General features: G+C 54.8%; 5 protein-coding genes across 5 annotated transcripts; 2 read left to right on the top strand and 3 right to left on the bottom strand.

The window, feature by feature from the left end:
• Nucleotides 1-624: 624 nt before the first annotated feature.
• Nucleotides 625-3,229, bottom strand: BBK36DRAFT_1202438 (hypothetical protein; the record flags this gene model as incomplete). The annotated part of the gene is made up of 2 exons (XM_024897219.1): nucleotides 2,716-3,229; nucleotides 625-2,604 (listed from the first exon to the last, which is right to left on the bottom strand). The coding sequence occupies exons 1-2, from the start codon at nucleotides 3,223-3,225 to the stop codon at nucleotides 625-627; spliced, it is 2,490 nt and encodes an 829-aa protein (XP_024749012.1). The 5' UTR covers nucleotides 3,226-3,229.
• Nucleotides 3,230-4,939: 1,710 nt separating this feature from the next.
• On the top strand, nucleotides 4,940-5,973 carry BBK36DRAFT_1202433 (hypothetical protein; the record flags this gene model as incomplete). Its single annotated transcript, XM_024897218.1, has 2 exons — nucleotides 4,940-5,559; nucleotides 5,634-5,973. The coding sequence occupies 2 exons, from the start codon at nucleotides 4,940-4,942 to the stop codon at nucleotides 5,971-5,973; spliced, it is 960 nt and encodes a 319-aa protein (XP_024749011.1).
• A 1,224-nt stretch (nucleotides 5,974-7,197) lies between these two features.
• Nucleotides 7,198-11,367, top strand: BBK36DRAFT_1135540 (cation transporting ATPase). Its single transcript, XM_024892676.1, is given in 8 exon segments — nucleotides 7,198-7,303; nucleotides 7,365-7,511; nucleotides 7,533-7,629; nucleotides 7,673-7,880; nucleotides 7,968-8,167; nucleotides 8,442-8,451; nucleotides 8,467-8,915; nucleotides 8,975-11,367. The coding sequence occupies 5 exon segments, from the start codon at nucleotides 7,680-7,682 to the stop codon at nucleotides 11,358-11,360; spliced, it is 3,246 nt and encodes a 1,081-aa protein (XP_024749010.1). The 5' UTR covers nucleotides 7,198-7,303; nucleotides 7,365-7,511; nucleotides 7,533-7,629; nucleotides 7,673-7,679; the 3' UTR covers nucleotides 11,361-11,367.
• Nucleotides 11,368-12,239: 872 nt separating this feature from the next.
• BBK36DRAFT_1121065 (carbonic anhydrase) lies at nucleotides 12,240-12,914 on the bottom strand (the record flags this gene model as incomplete). The annotated part of the gene is made up of 1 exon (XM_024890782.1): nucleotides 12,240-12,914. The coding sequence occupies one exon, from the start codon at nucleotides 12,912-12,914 to the stop codon at nucleotides 12,240-12,242; it is 675 nt and encodes a 224-aa protein (XP_024749009.1).
• Nucleotides 12,915-14,335: 1,421 nt separating this feature from the next.
• BBK36DRAFT_1169387 (beta-lactamase/transpeptidase-like protein) lies at nucleotides 14,336-15,998 on the bottom strand (the record flags this gene model as incomplete). The annotated part of the gene is made up of 2 exons (XM_024895307.1): nucleotides 14,336-15,524; nucleotides 15,619-15,998. 2 exons carry the CDS (start codon nucleotides 15,996-15,998, stop codon nucleotides 14,336-14,338), a joined length of 1,569 nt encoding a protein of 522 aa, XP_024749008.1.
• Nucleotides 15,999-17,246: the final 1,248 nt, after the last annotated feature.

Genomic DNA, 17,246 nt, shown 5'->3' with positions numbered 1-17,246 from the left:
GTCATTGTATTCTGACGTTTGAATTGGGTCATGCTATGGAAAATCGTGCTGATTATCTTCGTTCTTTCAAATTCAAAGCGGAAGTCAAGCGATTCTGGCCGGCAGGCGTGGTATTTCAGCTGAAGTCTGTGCCGGCACTGCATATACGAGCAATACGATGAGTTTATTTAGACGTGACTTTGGAAGTGTATCACGTGTATGCTGGCTCATCCGAAAGAGGGGAAAGGTAGTAAGCGCATCCGTATTTCGAAACAAGCTGTTCTCAGGTACATGGTGTTATTACAGATGGGAACTAGAAGAGTAGGGGTAGATATTGGTCAAACAAAGAGCTTCATGTATTAGGACCGTTATTTAGATCCCTACTTCGTACACAATATACAGACTATACAACCTTTCCACATAACAATAAATGGCATGAATCTCCAGTTCCATCCGGCATATGAGTCAAACAAATTCCAAACTCCATCCAGATGATTTGAAATACCAAGGGGCATATACACTTATACTGTAACCCCCCTTTGCCCAAGCAAACCAACCCCGACCCAACCAACCCAATCAATTCCTCAAAACTATCATGCTCGGTATCTTACTACTATTTTCTACCTCGAATCATCCACCTACTGCTCATGACTCAAAGTTCATAGGACACGTGTTGAGTGTGGTGCTCCAGTCATACACCCCCGGATCCACAATCGAGCACCAGTCCTGGCTGAGATCCATCTGGAAGTCAAAGTCGCTGAACGTGCTGTTGAGGAAGTCATTCGAGCTGAATTCGATTACGTTTCCGGGCGTGGGTATGTAGTACGGGTCCCCAGACATGTCCTTTGGTTGCAGGGAAGAGAGTGCGATGGAGGAGAAAGCAGAGTTGGAGTCCGGCAAGGACGAGGTATGGTTGGTGCCATCGGCAATGCTATTTGTGTTGATGGCGGAGGCATCGAAAGTAGGGTTTGGGTTGCTATTGTTGAGAGTAGTGTCGTTTGCGTCTGGGGCTCGTCCCTGGCTGATACGCAAGCGTCCGAAATACGGCACCACGAGGGCAAAGTCCTCCTGTGCGGAGTACGTGCCCATGCCAGCAGCCACCAGCGTCTCGAGCACCTCGGCGGCTTGCTTGGCGACGGTGCAGTCCAGTATGGCGTTTGTCTTGCGCAGCTCGCGAATCAGCCTGTCGATGAGCGCCCACTCCTCGGCGTGTTGTGTAAGCGATGCCGGCGATGATGACATTGTCGACGAGGCCGAGGACGCCTCTGTACCTGACGCAGCGCCGGGTGTCAAGATGCCCAGGATCAGGGCAATGGCCGAAGTGAAGATGATAAAGTCCATAATCTCGCACTGGATGACCTCCGACTTGGGCGAGCCTCTGAGGCGGAGATAACTCTTGATGAGGCCCCGGCAAGCTTCCATCGAGGACAGCCGGCTGTGCTCGTAGCGGCGGTCGGACCGGGCCTTGAGCATATATGGGAGGTGGATGTGCTTGAGCGTCGAGTAGTAAAAGATCTTGGCCGCCTCCTCGTGGTAGATGGATTCAGTCGTTGCCTCGGGGCCGTAGTATCCTCCGGACCACTCGGCCGGGAAGTCTTTCTTCAGGTCCTCCATGTCCTGGTCGAGCTGCACGGTGACGGCGTACGAAGCTGCGGGCGAGCTTTGGTTGCGCTCGATGACGCGGCCCATGATGATGCAGAGGCGGCGATGGACTTTCTGTGTAGGACTGAGCACCTCCAAAAGGGAGGGCTCGTCTCTGGTGCCCCGGGACGTGACGGCCGAAGGGAAGCCCAGCATGATGCAGAGCTGGCGTTCCACCATCCAGGCCTGCGTCCAGAGGATCTTGCGCTGGAGGCTGGCGCTGGCATCGAGCCTGTCGAGGCCGATGAGCGTGGCGGCACTGATGGCGTGGCGGATGGCGACCCAGGACCGCTGTGGTCGGCCCATGTTGATGAGGATTTTGTGCAGCAGCAAGTAACACTGCACGGCAAGGACGCTCTCGTCAGATTCGACGGCCAGCAACACGCATGCAAAGCGGATATAGGCATCAATGAGCGTCTGGCGCGGGATGTTGGGCGATACGATGGCCCGCTTCCAGTGCCGCGGCAGCTGCTGGATGCACAGCGTGAGGAAGAGCATGGCGGAGCAAAACTCGATGCCGCGGCCCACGTTGAGGACGTGCGCAAAGTAGGCCTCGGCGGCGTCGATGGTGATGGCGTCCATGGTGGTGGGGAGGTCCGGGGCGAAGAAGTAGGGGGGCCAGATGGACCAGAACTTGTGCGAGTCCTCGAGCACGAGGCGGAGGGTTTCCGGGTCGGGGATGGGCGGCCTGAAGGTGCGGAGGGATTCCTTCATGAGGTGCAGGACGGAGGGGTCCTCGGGGTCGTCGTAGAGGTCGCCTTGGGAGTCGCGGATCATGAGGGCGTCGCGGAAGAGGTGGATCAAGGGGGCGTCTACGGAGGATATGGCGGACTTGTTGGTGACATTATTGTTGCCATTGTCGGCGGGTTCGGGAGGGCTGGAGGTGGCATCTTGGTCGAGGGACGAGGGGGAGCGGAAGGATGAGGAGCGGATGCTGCCGGACATGCTGGGGTTGCTGGGGATACTGGGATTGGTGGTGTTGCTCTGGTCACTGGGAATGTTGGCAACGGTGCCCAGGAAGCTGTTGAAGCCGGTGTAGTTGTTCAGAGAGTTGAAGTCCATGTCGTCGAGGGAGGTGTAGTCGAGTCCCTGGACCGAACCCTGGCCCGGGCCCGGGTGTAAGAGGCCGTGGCTGCGGAGCTTGTTGATGACCTGGATCGCCCTGCTGGTGATATCGGAGGCGGTATGATGCTTGGGCGACGAAGCCGAGGTGGTCGAAGCGGCCGTAGACGCCGCAACCCCCGACCCCGAACCCGGAGACTCATCGCCGGCCGGCGGGTCGATGGCATCGCAGATGCTGCCGACCAGCCCCTCGAGCTCGGCCAGGCGCCGACGCAGGGCCGCGTTATCCGCCGCCAGCTGGGCGTGGCTCAGCGACTGCGACTGCAGCTGCGACATGCTCACGGCCTCCTGCAGCTGCGACTGGCGCAGCAGCGTGTCGCCGTCGCGCGCCCGCGGCTGCTGCGCGCGGCACGGCGTCTGGTGCAGCTCGCAGCCGCGGCAGATGGAGCTGTTGGGCTCGAAGACGCACCGGACCTTGCGGCGGCGGCATTCGGCGCACGACCTGGTCCCCAGCCGCATCCGCCTCGCCGGCCGGTCGTCCATCTTTGGTTGGTTGCGTTGCAGTACGGGGCTTGTGTATCAATCAAGCAAGGCTCGGGAGGGGGCGCTTTTCGTTGGGCGATCTGTGTCTCTTCGCCTATTCGGTTGAGGTGGGCTCCTCTCGGACGACGGAGGAGGTTGTGCGCTGGCGGACCACGTAGCGGACGGTTCAACAGGCGACTCTGCAGACTCGCATCTCCATGGTCCGGGGGCATCGGCTGTCGAGACTGGAGGCTCGTCATTGGGTCGTGGTGGGAGGCGGCAGGAGATTCGCCGCTTGATTTTATGTTTAGTCGAGCTGAGAAGATGGCGGTTGCTCTTACTAAGGGAATGAGTTGGGGATGTGATTGGTTGAAGGTAGAGGTGAAGTCTAGATCCGGGGGCGGACCAGTTCGGACGAAGGAGAGGACTGGAGCTTGAAGCATGTGGCTATTTATGTGGCTATTTAAGAGGCTTCAGCCCTTCAGCTGCAACGAGATATACAAAACATTAGACTACGTATCACCGTCTTTCGAGCTTCTATAGGGCTGGGAGAACACGTTTACTGCCACATGCATCATGCATTGTCTCAGCTTGGGAGTACTAGTAGTAGCTGAGCAGCGGATGAGGCTAAACGATAATTACGAGCTTTACACGGGATCCTTCGGTAGGGAGCTTGACTGTCATCTAGACAAGCACCTTGCTTCCACTGCGCTGAACCTCACAGATGAACCACTTGAACTAGGCATGTTGATTGATTTGCTTGGAATTGGGGTGGCACTTGTAAGTGATGGCTGAGTGGCCTCTCTGATCCATGAGGCTGCGTATCCCAGCCGTGTCACCGCAACGGTCGCAACGAGTCTCCGTCTCGCCGCTCTATTGGCAGACGCCAAACCATATCTCAAGTCAAAATGGAGAATTATTGATTCCTGTGCCAGCACCTGCATGGATACGAACCTTGATGTGCGACCCCCCAGCCGAAAGACTCAGCACTAACACCAACAACACCATCGACACATCATCTCTGCCCAATCTTACCCGCCAAAGTTCGGCTTCAGTCCTTGTACCGCCTGTTAGCGGCGCGGTAGATGCTGAGCCTGCATGCCAAGCGGCTCTAGATTAACCAGCGTGGTATCATTGGACAATTGCCCTCTTTTTTCTTTTCTGCTTCCTTTGGCTGACTGACACCCCTGGTTACTTTGCAGTAGATTGGTTGGTTCGAAGCAACTCCAGGGCCTTTTTTTATCCTTCCAAGGTTTCCCGCGTCATTCGGATCGGGCGATCCGGCGGCAAGAAGAAAAAGCTGGAATCGCTGTTGCAATGGCCCGAATGGTGTTCAGCTGCGCCCTGAAGGACTGAGAGGGGGGGACGTGTTCTCTCGTTTCTTCTCAGCTCGAGCTTGTTTTCTTTCTTTTCTTGTATTCCTCTTCCTCTTCTTTCACCTTATCTCTCGTTTCTCTGCATCTTTTCCTGCCAGTCGCTCGTTTCTCTCTCTCATTGCCTGCTTGCGAGTTGCTGATGCCTCCGCGTTCTTGCTCTCTGGTTGCGTGTTTCTTCCTTGGATAGAGAGAATAGACGGCCTGCATACTGTTGGGCCTTGTACGATTTCGGTATAGATAACGAGAATGACATTGTCTTGATCGCCTCATTTGCGTAAGACGATAGATGCGTTAGCGACGACTGTGACTCAGTCTCATAAGCCCTGCTCTCTTCTACACGACGATAGACGATATTCGCCATGGCGATCCTCACACTCTCTTCCCTCCTCCTCCTCATCGGCCTCTCCAATGCCTCCTCCTCCGACAAGCGCGGCCTGGTCTTCACCCCCAACACCGACACCCCTCAGGACAACCAGATCTGGGTGCAGTCCGGCAGCGACCTGACATGGTACTACAACTACCAGTCCCAGCCCTCTCCAGCCTACACCTCTCTCTCGCAGGACCAGTTCGAGTTCGTGCCCATGATGTGGGGCGTCACGGACAACCTCAACGACACGACGTTCCTGGACCAAGTCAACGCCCTCATCAAGCAGGGCACCAACATCACGCACGTCCTGGGCTTCAACGAGCCCGACGGCTCCGCCAGCACCGGCGGCAGCGCCATCGAGCCGCGCGACGCCGCGCAGGCGTGGGTTGCCAACTTTGAGCCGCTGGGCAAGCAGGGCGTCAAGCTGGGGCTGCCGGCGACGACGGGCGGACCGGGCGGGCTGCCGTGGCTGAAGCAGTTTCTGGCGAATTGCTCGGATATCGTGAGCGAGGGGAGCAAGACGAAGACGAATTGCACGTGGGATTTCCTGCCCGTGCATTGGTATGATAACTTTGCTGGGTTGGCGTCTCTTATTGGAGAGAGGAGGGCGACGTGAGTTTCTTGCCATTGATTTTGATGTGTATCTGTATATCTGTGGTGCTCGATGTGCTGATTGAGAGAAACAGGTGGCCCAATGCTAGTATCTGGGTGACGGAGTACGCCTTTGCAAACCAGGACCTCCAGACAACGCAGGAATTCTTCAACCAGACGCTCGACTACTTTGACAAGCTGGACTACATCGGCCGGTATACTTATTTCGGCGCCTTTCGCTCCAAGACGTCCAACGTCGGACCCAACGCCTCGTTTCTGAACAATGCCGGCAAGCTGACGGATATTGGATCATGGTATCTTGGCTTTGGAGCAACAAATGTCAAGCCTACGAGTGCGGCGTCAAGAGAATTCATGTCTGGCTGGATCGTCGGGGGGGTTATACTGATAGTTGCTTGTATGAATGGGTTGTTGTAGATGGGTTGGTGATGAGTTATGATGGGAACGAAATTGGAGTCACGTGGCTTATAATGGTCATTGGAAAGGAAGTACATACACGTATATGATGGATTATTGTATCTTAATTTGGCATTTGAATAGAGAACGCACTTATATCTTGTTTGTGTCATGGTATCATGACATGTATGTATAGGTAAACAAAGTCTCATCCTCTGCATCTTCACAAGACAACGCTTCTCAACCCTCCTCAACAGCCTTCGTTCCAACCTCGGCATCTACACCCTCGGACTGGCGCAGCAGCAAGCCACCGAGGCCCCGTGTCCGAGTCCTCTCCACCGCCCCCGGATCCGCGTCCCCCAGTTGCCTCCGAAAGACGCCGCCCCGTCACCGAACGCCTCCGGCGCGACGTTTTGTGCCCGCCACAAGCCACATAGTCTCGGCACTATTCTTACTACAGCAAGTCAAGTAAACTCTATGTTCATAACGAATGTACCGAGAATTACTCCCTTTCAGAACCTTTTGACAGCACATGGTGATTCCATTCCATGCAAATACCTCATCATCACCGCCTCTAGAGCCTTGGCGAATTCATTCCAGCATCTATCCCGACCAACCAAATCCGAATCCCATTATCTCTCTTCCTCACTCTTCCACAGCTCTACCAGAAAGACGAAGCGATAAAGTCGCCACTCCGCACCAATCTCAAAGCCACCAAAAACGCCAAGATCCCGCCATAGAGTCAACACGGTTAAGCCTATACCTCTTGGCAGAACAATGCGAACTCGTTATTGGCTGATTGATCGAAAAGACATGGTTAACGAGCATAACCTTAAACGACGTGCTGGGTCATCATCATCCTTGGCGAATGAAGAGCCAAGAATCGAATGGAACGAGAGTCTCCCTTTTGCCTTTGATCGTTGATTGTGAGGGACTGGGGAGTACGCGGCGCCAAGATGAGCTGGGGATTGGGGGTCTTGGCTTTTTCCTGGAGGCGGAATGATGTGATTGACTGAATTTGACCTGTCATGACTTGTGTTGTCAAGGCTGTTGACAATGTTTCCTCCGGGATTCATACTTTGGACTGTCTCAGATGTCTTCAAGCCAAATGTCGACTTAGAGTAAGAGACCAAAGAACAGCGCAGCGTAACAACCGACAAACCACAACTGGAAGTCGTAACACACAGCGTCCATCTGAACATACAACTCCTCCCATACCAATCCTCAAACCCGCCTCAACACCATCCCCAAGCCTCGTCTTCACCGGCCCCCCCCGCCAAGGCAAACTAGACCCGCCATACCCAAGCCATCTTTCATCCACCAGCAAACCAGCGTCCTCCTCCTCGTCATGAACAACGACAAAGTACCTCCAACTCTCCGACAGGAGTCTTCCTCCTTAAAGGTCACTCCTTGATCGAATCAAAGTACTTATACCCCGTTCCTCCCCCGCGTTTTCATCCGTTGCACATGCCCTACCCAAACTTTCTTCAAACGTTCAGAATTATCTGGGGAAGAAAGTAAAGTCCTTCTTTGTTACAACACAAGTTCTCTTTTGGTATACAAGATTTCGGTAAACAAGAAAAAGAAACTCTGTTGATAGTATACAATAGAGTTACTTTACAAACCTTGCTTTTCCTGGACAGCACTCGTTCCATGCCCCAAGCCTTATCGTGGCCAATAACTCGTTCAGCCTTTGCCATTCGCTAGCCTCACTGCAACTTCGTCTGATGGCTGAGTTCCCAAAGCACCCCTTCTTGCTCACCGTCGAGGAGACAGCGCAGGCTCTCGGAACCAATGTCGACAGGGGACTTACCTCGGAGCAGGTCTCCGCCTTGCAGGCGAGATACCCCAAGAATGAGCTCGACGTCGGCGGGACCATTCCTTGGTACAGCATCCTGGCCAAGCAGATGCTCAATGCCATGATCATTGTAAGTGGCACTCTTACTTGACCCCATCCCCCTTGACCCCCCTTTTCGTAGATATTTGTTGTGCTGAACAAGGAGTTTCGTATCTAGGTCCTCGTCTTTGCCATGGCTCTCAGCTTCGGCATCCAGGATTACATCGAAGGCGGAGTCCTCGCCTGCGTCATCTTCCTCAATGTCACCATCGGCTTCTGGCAGGAATACCGCGCAGAGAAGCGCATGGATGCTCTCCGCGCCCTGTCCTCGCCCAGTGCCATGGTGCTCCGTGATGGTCACACCCAGGTGATCCCCAAGTAAGTCTCCTCTCCTAAACAATATCCCGTCTCTATTCAGATTGGATGTTGCTGTCTTCTTGTTGTAAGGATCAATGTTAACGTCTGTGAACAGTTCGGAAGTCGTCCCAGGAGACATCATCCTCCTCAAAATGGGCGACACCGTCCCCGCAGACCTTCGCCTCTTCGAAGCCATGAACCTCGCCTGCGAAGAAGCCCAGCTCACAGGCGAATCTATCCCCGTCGAGAAAATCACCTCCATTCCCACCACCCATGGACCCGACAACAGCAGTGGCAACACCAGCAACCCGAGTGGAGATGCAACAAACATGGCCACCTCGGAAGACGACCTCGGCATCGCCGACCGGACAAACATGGCCTACGCAACAACCACCGTCCAAAAGGGCCGCGGCAGGGGCATCGCCGTCGCGACCGGCATGGCCACCGAGGTCGGCAAGATCGCCGCCTCCTCCTCCGCCAAGAAGCACCACCGCAAGGCCGGCCGCTCCATGAACTGGCGCAAGTACGGCAAGGCCCAGCCCGTCGTCGGCCTGTCCAAGCGCATCTACGACGTCGTCGGCAAGTTCCTGGGGCTGACCGTCGGCACGCCGCTGCAGAGAAAGCTGTCCGCGCTGGCGTACGTGCTGTTTGGGTGTGCCGTCGGGCTGGCGCTGGTGGTGTTTGGCGTGAATCGTTTCAATATGCGGCATGAGGTGATCATTTATGCGACGTCCTTGGGCATTGCCATCATTCCGGAGTCCCTTGTTGCGTATGTTTCCCTCGTCTCACCACTCCCCTGTTTTCTCACTTATACTGACGCTTGATTAGTGTCCTGACAATCACAATGGTCGTCGCCGTAACCGTCATGCGCAAAGCCAACGTCGTCGTCCGCGACCTCTCCGCCCTCGAAGCCCTCGGCGGCGTCACAAACATCTGCTCCGACAAAACCGGCACTCTGACCGAAGGCGCCATGATTGTCCGCCAAGCCTGGATCCCCTCCTCTCACATCTACACCGTCCACGACTCGCAGAACCCGAATGATCCCACGAGGGGCCGCGTCCTGTACACTCAGGCCAACAAAGACGAGGAGAAGCAGCAGCAGCAACAACAACCCACGGACGAAGCGAACAAGGAGAAGCAGCCGCAGCGCGACTACGACAAAGAACGCAGCTCTGCCGTCCTCAAGTTCGACGTCCCGGATGAGAAGCTCAACCCCTCGCCTCCTCAACAGGCACCGAGTCCCGAGTCGGAAACGAAGATGACGGACCAACTCCGTGCTTTCCTGCTTTCGTCTGCGCTCTGCAACCTCGCCACCGTGCGCTTCGATCAAGATGAAGAAAAGTGGCAGACGACTGGTGAGCCGACAGAGATTGCACTCCAAGTCTTTGCCCATCGCTTCGGACACGGCAAGAAGAGCCTCGAGGGGCAAGGCTGGGAGCAAGTCGCCGAGTTCCCCTTTGATAGCTCCATCAAGCGCATGTCGGTCATCTACAACGCTCCCGAGGACGATAGCAACAGCAGTCTGGTTGCCAGCGATTCTCGCAATAGCCTTGTATTCACAAAGGGCGCCGTTGAGCGCATCCTCGACTTGTGCGCCTTTGCAGGCATTGGCAAGGATCAGCAGCCCATGACAGACGAGCTCAAGGAGACGGTCCTCAGCCAAATGAATTCCCTCGCATCACAGGGCCAACGCGTGCTTGCCGTCGCATACAGACCGTGGAAAGGAAGATTCACTGCCAAGCAGTCAAGCTCTAGCTCTGCCGAGGAAGACAACAGACTGCGCTCAGAAGTCGAGCAGAACCTCATCCTCGTCGGTCTCGCCGGCATCTACGATCCTCCCCGTAGGGAGACCAAGGCTTCCATCAGCGAGTGCTCGCAGGCCGGCATCAAAGTCCACATGCTCACAGGCGACCACCCGGAGACGGCCAAGGCCATCGCCAAAGAGGTTGGCATCATCCCCAGGAACCTCAGCATCCTGCCCGAAAACGTCGCCGCTTCCATCGTCGTCAAGGCAACAGAGTTCGACCGGATGACAGACGCCGAGATTGACGCCCTGGAAGAACTCCCGCTCGTCATTGCCCGCTGCGCCCCAGACACCAAAACGCGCATGATCGAGGCCCTCCGCCGCCGCGGCGCCTTCATGGCCATGACGGGCGACGGCGTCAACGATGCGCCCTCGCTCTCCCGCGCAGACGTCGGCATCGCCATGGGCTCCGGCTCCGACGTCGCCAAGTCCGCCGCCAAAATCGTCCTCACTGACGACAAGTTCAACTCCATCGTCGCCGCCATCCGCGAAGGCCGCCGCATGTTCGACAACATCCAAAAGTTCGTCCTGCACCTCCTCGCCTCCAACGTCGGCGAGGTCATCCTGCTCGTCGCCGGCCTCGCCTTTGTCGACAGCATGGGCTTCTCCGTCTTCCCCGTGTCTCCGCTGCAAATCATCTGGATCAACATGGCGACGTCGTCCTTTCCCGCGTTTGGGCTCGGCCGTGAGGCTGCCGCGCGCGAGGTCATGCGCAAGGCACCCCAGAGCAAAAAGCGAGGCGTCTTCACCAACCAGATCATCGTCGACATGATTGTGTACGGCCTCCTTATGGGTGCGTGTACCCTGTGCACGTTCTGCATCGTTATCTACGGTGCCAACGACGGGAACCTCGGAACGGACTGCAACACGCACTTCTCTGACTCGTGCGTTCCCGTGTTCCGCGCTCGAGCAGCGACCTTTGCGCTCCTGACGTGGCTCATCCTCATTTCCGCGTGGGAGTTCAAGAGCCTCCGCCGGTCCATGTTCCGACTCAATCCCGATGACGATAGCGTCTTCCCCTTCTTCAAGGACGTATACAGCAACCGGTTCCTGTTCTGGTCCGTCGTCATCGGCGGCTTGTCCGTCTTCCCCGTCGTCTACATCCCGTTCCTCAACACTCGATTCTTCAAGCACACGGGCATCTCCTGGGAATGGACGCTCTCCGTGGGCTTCACGCTGGTCTATGTCACGGGCGTCGAGCTGTGGAAGCTGGCCAAGCGGCAGTTTCGGCTGCTGGAAGACGGTCCCGTACAGAGGGGCGCCTGGGGTCAGGGAGGGCCGGAAGATGACGGACCCAGATTCAAGAAGGCATTTTCCATATCGAGCTTCAAGACATGGGTGTCCCTTTCGAGGAGAGAAACGGGAGATAGTGCGATGCGGGCAAACACGCAGGCTCGCTCGCCTGTATGAGGGAGCGATTCATTGCCGATGCGGTTCGATTTGTGTGTCGATATGCCTGCCTATGATCTGACCATTTGCCTGCGTTTCATTCATTTAGCAGCGTCCATAAACGAGTCACTTCGAGTTCCGCCACAGCATAGGAGATGTGAAATTCTTCCGCCCCATCACATCCCAGAGAGGCATCATTTTGCATCATGTATGTAGCTTCAAGGGGCTGAAGATGAGAGATATACCCAGCAAGTATTGTATGTATGAAGCAGCGATCATTACCTCTTCAGAATGATAAGAGAAGGAGGAGTATGTAGTAATTTTTGTCAGGACATCTGCGAATTGAATGCTAGTCAGCACAAAGTGACGAAAATGCACAGCCTTTGGACCCCAAGAGTGTCGTGTTTCTGCCCTTTACCAGTCGTCCTGAACAAAAAGGCACGTGTGGCCCAGACCCAACAATCCGTGCAGAGTCCAGAAAAGCGGTAATTTATTGCAGTGGGACAGATGCCCTGGTCGATGTGGGAGGAGACGCGGGGGCCATAGCCACGAAATGGAACAGTCACACGCGGCCATTGGCTGGTGGGAGCCGAAGAGACAGGGATCAATGGACGGGGTTGATCTCTCGGTGGGACAGGGACAAGGACAAGAACAAGACGGGGGATAAACGACTCCATTCACATACCACCCTGCGAGCTGTCACGACTGACAGCTGCGGGCGAATGCTATGCCAAAATATCAAAAACCATGTGCCCAATCGCCTCCTCCTTTCACTCGCTCACACACGCCATGATCCAAAACACCTCTTGCTGCTTCCATATCCAATATCCACAGTAACTCATAATGCGAAACAAAACTCAAGAAGGGAAAAGGAATAATCAAGAAAGCCAACGAGTCACATTACTCATCAGTCAGGTTGTAAATCTTCTGAATGTCTGCGAGAATCTTCCTCATGTCGATGTTGAGGTCGGTAATGAGGCCGTCCTCGAAGCCAAAGACCCAGCCGTGGACAATGGGATATCGGTTGTGCTCAAACGAGTACTGCACGTCGGCCGTCTTGATGACGTTGCGGCACTGCTCAAAGACGTTGAGCTCGACCAGGCGGTCGTAGCGCTTCTTTTCGTCGGTGATGGTATCCAGCTCCTTCTCGTGGAGCCGGTAGACGTCGCGGATGTTGCGCAGCCACGGGTTGAGCAGGCCCATGTCCTTGGGCGTCATGGCGGCCTTGACACCGCCGCAGCCGTAGTGGCCGCAGACGACGATGTGTTTGACCTTGAGGTGGCGCACGGCGTAGTTGATGACGCTCATGACGTTGAGGTCGGTGCTGATGACCATGTTGGCGATGTTGCGGTGCACAAAGGCCTCACCGGCCTCGAGACCGGTGATGGCCTCGGCGGGAATGCGCGAGTCACTGCAGCCGATCCAGAGATACTCAGGCGACTGGCCGGCAGACAGGCGGGTGAAGAAGTCGGGATCCTGCTTGAGCCTCTCCTCGGCCCATTTCTTGTTGTTCTCAAAGAGGCGCTGGTGGTTCTCGCGCAGGTAGCGCTCAACGTCATGTTCGTTTTCAGGCATGCCGGGCAGACGAGGGGGGATCTTTGCGTTTGTTCCAGAGGCAGCACCAGAGACAGCACCGGGGCCAGAGCCAGAAGCAGTGTTGGAGGAGGAGGATGAAGAGCAGTATCGGTTTCCTCCAGTGGCAGGGCGGCGAGCGGGAGAAAAGGTCAGCGATGAGGGCCGGCCAGAGCTGGGACGAGAAGCAGCCAGACGCAAGGGTTGGCCTCCAATCCGCGACGGGAGCATATCGTGTCGGTCGAAAGGAGTCTGGTCTGGTTTCCGAGGAGGAGGAGAGACGAGTCGAGCAGAGCAGGGGGTGTTGGTGTGGCGATGGCTGATTGGTACGCAGCGGTATCGACCGGGATTTGTTTGGGGGCCCTGTTCGGAACCGCGGGCTTGGGAGATAAAGAAGGATCAGTCGGAAAGGCCTTGCTCGGGTCGAGTTGACTCGTGTTGCCTTGCTGAGCGTGTACTGGCTGGATGGCTGGTATCTGTACCTACCTTGAATCAGAGCCGTTGAACGGGCTCCAGCTGCACCAGTACTAACCCAGTACTGATCTATCTGTAACACTGTCTCAGCACCAGCAGCTGTACTGGGAACTGCGCTCCGTATCCGTACCTACCGAGGTTATACCTGACGTGCGGCCGTGATGACGGTGACGGTGACGGTGACTGCGTCCTGCAGGTAATCTGTAATCTGTCAGATTCGATGCAAGTGCATCTGCCAAAGCGCAAGTCTATCGCCGGGCCGGAACTGGAGTCAAAAAGGATCCCGTCCGCTCTCTTGTTGGGGCTTGTGCTCACTCACACTTCACACAAAAAAAATATTCAGGTGGGAGGGGTAATGGAACAAACAGGATTTGGACTGACTGACTGCAACCAGCTTTGTTCGGTGGTTCTGGAAGAGCGCCGTCGTCGGTGCTTTATCTGATAGCCGATTCGATCGAGCCGCTGGAGATGCGAGATTTCCAGATTTTTGGGGAACCCCCGCGGGTCTTGATTTTAGGCTCGAATTTATGTTGAGGTGACAGGCCTTGTTTTTGCGTCCATCTCAGATTTTGCTCGGCTATCCCAGCAGACGCCAGATTGCCAGATCCGCGAATAAGCGGCAGTGAGATCTGGGCCGGTTCCGGCCAGCGGCGCAGATCCGATGGAGACGCTCCATCTTGCCGTCGATTTTGTTGGATTTTGGCGTGGGACTAGCAGCAGAAACTGGGAAGATGGCGAGAAGGCGAGTTGTCATTGATATTTCTAATCGAATCCTTGGGTGTTTTTCCTGACCGCAGATGACTCAAAATCCCAAGACAAGGCGGTGGTTGATGGCACTATTCCGTAGGCGGTCAATCTTTTCTGCCTCAAGTACCTAATGATGTCATTGAAGCTATCGGGTATAGGTAGTATTCTGATATCAACGCCACATGCAGACTCCAACTCCAACCTCACAGAGAACGCTTAAACCAGATATAATCGTCCAGCTCCGGCTCCAGCATGATGCCAACCCATTGCACAACGTCCCCCTCCAACCGAAACTCAACTCTCATCTTCGACCCCAGCCCCCCCCTCAGGTACCGCTTCTGGCCAACAAACGTGGTTTGTCCGGCGACGTGATCCAGCGCCAATGTAAAGCCATTCAGCCGGTCCGAGAAGTCGATGACTAGCTGACCCGTCTGTGCATCAATGTCCGCCCTGATGCCTCGCCATCCCGGGCTCCAGTACTTCCCCTGGTACGTGTGCAGCGGTATCTTTTGTCCAGCGCTCTCCGGGCCAGGTTTCTGCTTGCTCGCCTTTGCCCTTGCGGGTGCTCCTTTGGCGTTAATCCTTATGTTGGCTTTTTTGTAGAATGCATCGCTGTAAAGCCCACTGCGAGACAGCTGATGTATCTTCAGACTCGGCGCGACCCGTTGGTGGTATGGTATCTCCATCACCTCATCGACGAACTCCTGCATCAGCAGGTCGCCCGCAGCGGCCCCGCTCCCTGTGTTTGCAAAGATGGTGGCCCCAAATTTGAGAGCTGGCACGAAGAAGCTCGTCGCGGACGATCCGACTGTGCGTCCGCCATGGGCAACGACCATGAATCCGCGGTAGTGAAACACCTCCCACCCGGCCGCACATACCGCGAGGGATCTGTACGGGAGCAGTGTTTCATAGTCCTGGCTGACAATGGACCGCGGCCGGATGAGGCCGTTGTACACTTCCTCTGTAAACGGTGGCTCCCGATTCATCAAGGCCCGGATATACTTGATGTAGTCGTCGACGTTGGTGACGATGGAGCCCGCGCCCTGGGCTGCCGGACTGTCGACCTTTGGAAAGCAATGATACTCTGATCTCTCGGGATCCCACCAGTATCCGGGGCTGATATAGTCTCCCAGCCCTCTCTGCCGCGCGCGATTCAGCCACGGGTTGCTCTGCGTCATTCCCAGCGGGTGGAAGATGTGGCCCTCGAGAAAGTCGGCGAAGCTCGTGCGGACCTTGCGTTCGACGAGGTACGATGCTACAGTGTACATGAGACTACAGGGCATGTGCCTTGACCGAAGGGGAGCTGCCGTTGGCAGGTTCTGCACATTCATCGTTATGGTGTAAGGATTGTCCTTGTAGGCGGAACCGAAGCCGATATGCGCATCGTCGTTACTGACAGAGCCTAGAGAGTGAGCGGCCTTCACATCAAGCGGAGAAGCAAGGTTCAGATATCGTGCTATACAGCTAGGAGCAGAGAACAACTTACGGCGCCATCCCCGTCCTGTGACTCAAGATGTCCTCAACAGTAACCCCCGTGTGCTTCTTCCCAGGCATTCTAAACTGCCCCGGCAACAGCTCGGTCATCACCGCGTCATACCTGACGTCCGGGAACTGGTCGTCGGCAATGAGCAGCGCCACGGCCGCGGCCGTGAGGGACATGGACGCCGGGCCAATGTCGAAGAGCGTCTGCGTGGTCATCGGCTTGCCCACCGACGGCGGGTTCTGGGGCGTGAGAGAGAGCATGCCAAAGGCCCTGGAGGCGGTCGCCTTTCCGTGGACGATGGCGACGGTGAGGCCTGGGATGTGGAGTTGGTTGAGAATTCTCATGGTGCGGGTGTGAAAGCTGACGGAGTTGAAGAAGTCCATCATCTTCGCCCCTGGCGGTTCACGTTGCGCCATGGTATGTATATGTAATATGCGCTGGATGATGGATATGTTTGGTGTCTCTTTGGGATGATGTGTACCATGATGAAGCAGGAAGATGACAAAACTGGCTTTGGATGCTAAAATCCAATCTTCAAACAAGTTGTGAAGGAGCTGTGCAAAGGTGTATCTGGAGTGACGAGCTGCGTCCAGCTTTCCTTGTCTTCCTTCCATCAATTGACAACTTCCCCGGCGCCACTGAAGGCAGGAAAGAAGTTGACTGGCAACAACCTGAAAGTTGCTTATGCTCTAACTGGCCGCTTTCAAACATGCCCATGACTCTCAGGTACAGTATGGTGTTTACTTACAGCTAACATTGAAAGTGATATCGCGATGTTGCGGGTTTTGGCGTTATACTTACATCTTGTCCGTCAGTCTGTTCATTGCCGGTAGGTTACGAGAGGCACGCAAGGCAGGTACCTACCTGGTACGAACACTTCATGTTTTTTTTCACAGCATTCTAAACCTCACCTGAGATCCTGTTCCCATTAGCACACCTTTTTTGGATACGTAAAAAAAGAAAAAAGAAAATAAAATAAATAATAAAAAAATAATAAAAAATAAAAAATGAAATAAAATAAAAATAAAAAAAAAAAAAAAAAAAAAGAAGAGAAAAGAAAGAGAGGGGGCCTTCAAGGCATATTCTTTCACAGCATTGTTAGCCTCACTTCGAATCCTGTTCCCATTAGCACACTAGAAAGGAAAAATCTTTTTACTCCCTTCTTTTCGCTTTCTTCTATGTAAGATCACAAGGGCTATGGTTAACTCTTCGCAGGATGTTGCCTTCACATATCCGTACTACAGGGACATACGAGTTGTCACATTGCGCGTATATAGTCTAGAGAATTGTAACAAACTGAAAGTATATGGCACATCATGGCTATAAGAGTTTTAGAGATAAACACAAACTATGCCTCGTAGAAAGTCAGCAGAAAGAAGGGGGAAAGGAGACATATTTCAACCGCCTGTTCGCCACATGAACAGGCGAGTTGGAGCAATTCATACCTTATTTAAGAAACACCAGCTCTCATATAGGTCCATCACCCCGTCTCTCAAGACAGCAAAGGTCTAATCCAAGTAGTGCATCATTCACATCCACTGAGAATTCATATCCCCAGACTTTCAAAGAATGATTCATTATACACGCTATGAAACAATACATATAGGCCCTTCAAAACATCCAAGAAACCC

This window comes from Trichoderma citrinoviride, assembly GCF_003025115.1.
Source record: "Trichoderma citrinoviride strain TUCIM 6016 unplaced genomic scaffold BBK36scaffold_8, whole genome shotgun sequence".
Classification (NCBI taxonomy): domain Eukaryota; kingdom Fungi; phylum Ascomycota; class Sordariomycetes; order Hypocreales; family Hypocreaceae; genus Trichoderma; species Trichoderma citrinoviride.
Note: the sequence above shows the minus strand (reverse complement) of the source record. Positions and strands in the feature narration are given on the sequence as shown.

Excerpts from the sequence above, each read along its gene's own strand:
- BBK36DRAFT_1135540 (XM_024892676.1), top strand. The coding sequence starts at position 7,680 with ATGGCTGAGTTCCCAAAGCACCCCTTCTTGCTCACCGTCGAGGAGACA. Across the intron at positions 7,881-7,967 it reads TGCTCAATGCCATGATCATT|GTCCTCGTCTTTGCCATGGC; the intron begins GTAAGTGGCACT and ends TTTCGTATCTAG. Across the intron at positions 8,916-8,974 it reads ATTCCGGAGTCCCTTGTTGC|TGTCCTGACAATCACAATGG; the intron begins GTATGTTTCCCT and ends ACGCTTGATTAG.